We start from the raw sequence: 2,374 nt of genomic DNA, 5'->3' as shown, positions 1-2,374 counted from the left end.
TACTCTAAACTGTAATTTATTTCTGTGATGAGCAGCTGTATTTTCAGCATCATTACTCCAGTCTTCAGTGTCACATGGTCTTCAGAAATCATAATAATATGCTGATTTATTATAAGCGCTGGAAACAGTTGTGCTGCTTATTTTATTTTATTTATTTTTGGAACCTGTGATACTTTTTTCAGGATTGTTTGATGAATAAAGTTAAAAAGAACAGCATTTATTTGAAATATAAATATTTTTTATCTGTTAATCTTTTTTGTCTTTATCACCACTTTTTATTTAGCAATTTAACACATCCTTTCTGAATAAAAGCATTATTAAAAAAAAAATAAATACTGACTCCAAACTTTTGAAAGGTAATGTATATTGTTGCAAAAGATTTCTATTTCGAATAAATGCGTTTTTTTTTTTTTTATCAAAAAATCCTGAAAAAAAAAATTCTGGTTAGAAAAAAAAACATTTTCACAATAACTGTATTTTTTCCTGTATTTCTGACCAAATAAATGCAGCCATATATTTATATTTTCTTTAACTTACGTAATGTATGTGGAGCAGTCCAAGAAAACACTGACTTCCTAAATCAAGTTTAAACAGTCACTCGGATCAGTGAGTGTCACAGTATCCTTTAACTTCAAAGGAAACCGCTTGAGATCAAACGCATTTGAACAACAGATATTTCAGATCGATTCACTTCAGATCAAATGTGAACTTTAAGCTTGGAATTGCTTTAACTTGAACACGAACAAATCACCAGTAAAGCAAACTTAGGCATAAAACATACTTTATTTCTGATAATAAATAAACTCTTCTTTTTAATTAAACACTATTTTTACAAAGCATAACTGTACACATATTGCACACAGAATGTGATATATAAGTGTTTTATAAAGGAAGGTGTCTGTCTTCAGTAGAAATGTTGCCTCGGCATCATGAGGTGATGATGAGGAACGTGCGGCATCATCTGATGCATCAGCGCGCCGTGAGGCGGAAACGGAAGTCGCTGTCTGTCGTAGAAGTGGTACTGAACCGGAAGCACCATCTGAGGTAGAAGATAGTCAGCGCGCATCTCCTGAACTTCCCGCTTCAGCTTCATCCTGCGGTTCTGGAACCACGTTCTGACCTGCAGAACAAAACAAAGATACATTTAAAAAAATCGTTCCATTGCTCAAAACGCGACTTTTCCAATCGTTTCAAATATTATCGGGGTATGCTTTATAGGTAAATATTTCAGTGTTACTTGTGAAATTTACTAGCTTTTTTTCAACGCATAAGAGGAAGTTTTTTTTTATTCTCGATGATGCATTTAAATAAAGAGAATAGTCTCACCTGAGTTTCTGACAGATTGAGTTTCAACGCTGTTTTCACTCTTTCTCCCGCGTCCAAGTATTTGTGCTTGCTGAAGATTTTCTCCAGTTTGTCGATCTGCTCCGGAGTGAACTTGGTTCTGATTCTGCGCGACGCACATTCAGACGCGGCCGCTTCGCTTTCATAACCGGACGAATAGCCGCTGTTTTCTGAAACTGAGCATGAAATATAACATTAAAACACGCTCTGTGCCCATTTACATTAATGGAAGTCAATCGAAAATGCATTGAGCGCATATACTTACAGCTTGGAGATGAGCAGTGTCTTGGAGTCATGACCTCATTCTCCTTAATGGTCTCTGGATTCTGTTCAACTTTGGTAACCTTTGGTTTTGGCTGCAGATAAACCTTGTCGTAGGATGTTGGAGGTCTCGGTTGAACCAGACACGGCACGTGCGGCCTGTGCGTCGTCTTCTCCGGCTCCAGAACCTCCAGATGCGCCGAATCGTGAAAGCTTTGGGCGAGCCAGTCCACAGAAAACTTCTTGAGCATGATTGCTGTCTGTCTGTCTGAGGAAGTCAATCTATCCCAGTAAAATCCAAGACTGTCTGCTAGGCCTCCAGAAGCGGCATGCATATATATAAGCCCGTCCCGGCACCACATTAACATATGCATGGAGGAGTTAACGCCTGATCGATTCTCAATCATTAGGCCTAATGGGTCGTTATTGAAGTCTTTACACATCCTGTGATTGTGTGAAAGCCTGGCGCCAGCTTGTCTGTGAGAACCTCTGGCTCATCCAGCTGTCTGCATCCTCTCCAAACACAGATGGAGTGTCAGAACAACTGGATCCCAGTGGCGCATTTATGGCGAAAACTGCAGCTTTAATAATAGAATTTTAAAGTTTAAAGCCAAGAAACTTAAAAACAATGACATTAAATGATTAGTAAAACTTTTTAAATATTTTACACCAATTGTCAACATCTTCCCCATAATAAATCATTGTATTTGACTTATTTTGCATTATTTATCATGCGAAATATGCGTATATATATCACGTTTTCCAATAG

At 37.6% G+C, this 2,374-nt stretch overlaps 1 protein-coding gene across 1 annotated transcript; it reads right to left on the bottom strand.

The window, feature by feature from the left end:
• Positions 1 to 865: 865 nt before the first annotated feature.
• Positions 866 to 2,035, bottom strand: LOC107686532 (homeobox protein vent1-like). Its single transcript, XM_016483568.1, has 3 exons — positions 1,610 to 2,035; positions 1,327 to 1,520; positions 866 to 1,120 (listed from the first exon to the last, which is right to left on the bottom strand). Exons 1-3 carry the CDS (start codon positions 2,010 to 2,012, stop codon positions 905 to 907), a joined length of 813 nt encoding a protein of 270 aa, XP_016339054.1. The 5' UTR covers positions 2,013 to 2,035; the 3' UTR covers positions 866 to 904.
• Between the last annotated feature and the right edge of the window lie 339 nt (positions 2,036 to 2,374).

This window comes from Sinocyclocheilus anshuiensis, unplaced genomic scaffold, assembly GCF_001515605.1.
Source record: "Sinocyclocheilus anshuiensis isolate Anshui unplaced genomic scaffold, SAMN03320099.WGS_v1.1 scaffold1459, whole genome shotgun sequence".
Classification (NCBI taxonomy): Eukaryota; Metazoa; Chordata; class Actinopteri; order Cypriniformes; family Cyprinidae; genus Sinocyclocheilus; species Sinocyclocheilus anshuiensis.
Note: the sequence above shows the minus strand (reverse complement) of the source record. Positions and strands in the feature narration are given on the sequence as shown.

Excerpts from the sequence above, each read along its gene's own strand:
- LOC107686532 (XM_016483568.1), bottom strand. The coding sequence starts at position 2,012 with ATGATTGAGAATCGATCAGGCGTTAACTCCTCCATGCATATGTTAATG. Across the intron at positions 1,521-1,609 it reads ACACTGCTCATCTCCAAGCT|TTTCAGAAAACAGCGGCTAT; the intron begins GTAAGTATATGC and ends TTTCATGCTCAG. Across the intron at positions 1,121-1,326 it reads TCAATCTGTCAGAAACTCAG|GTCAGAACGTGGTTCCAGAA; the intron begins GTGAGACTATTC and ends TTTGTTCTGCAG.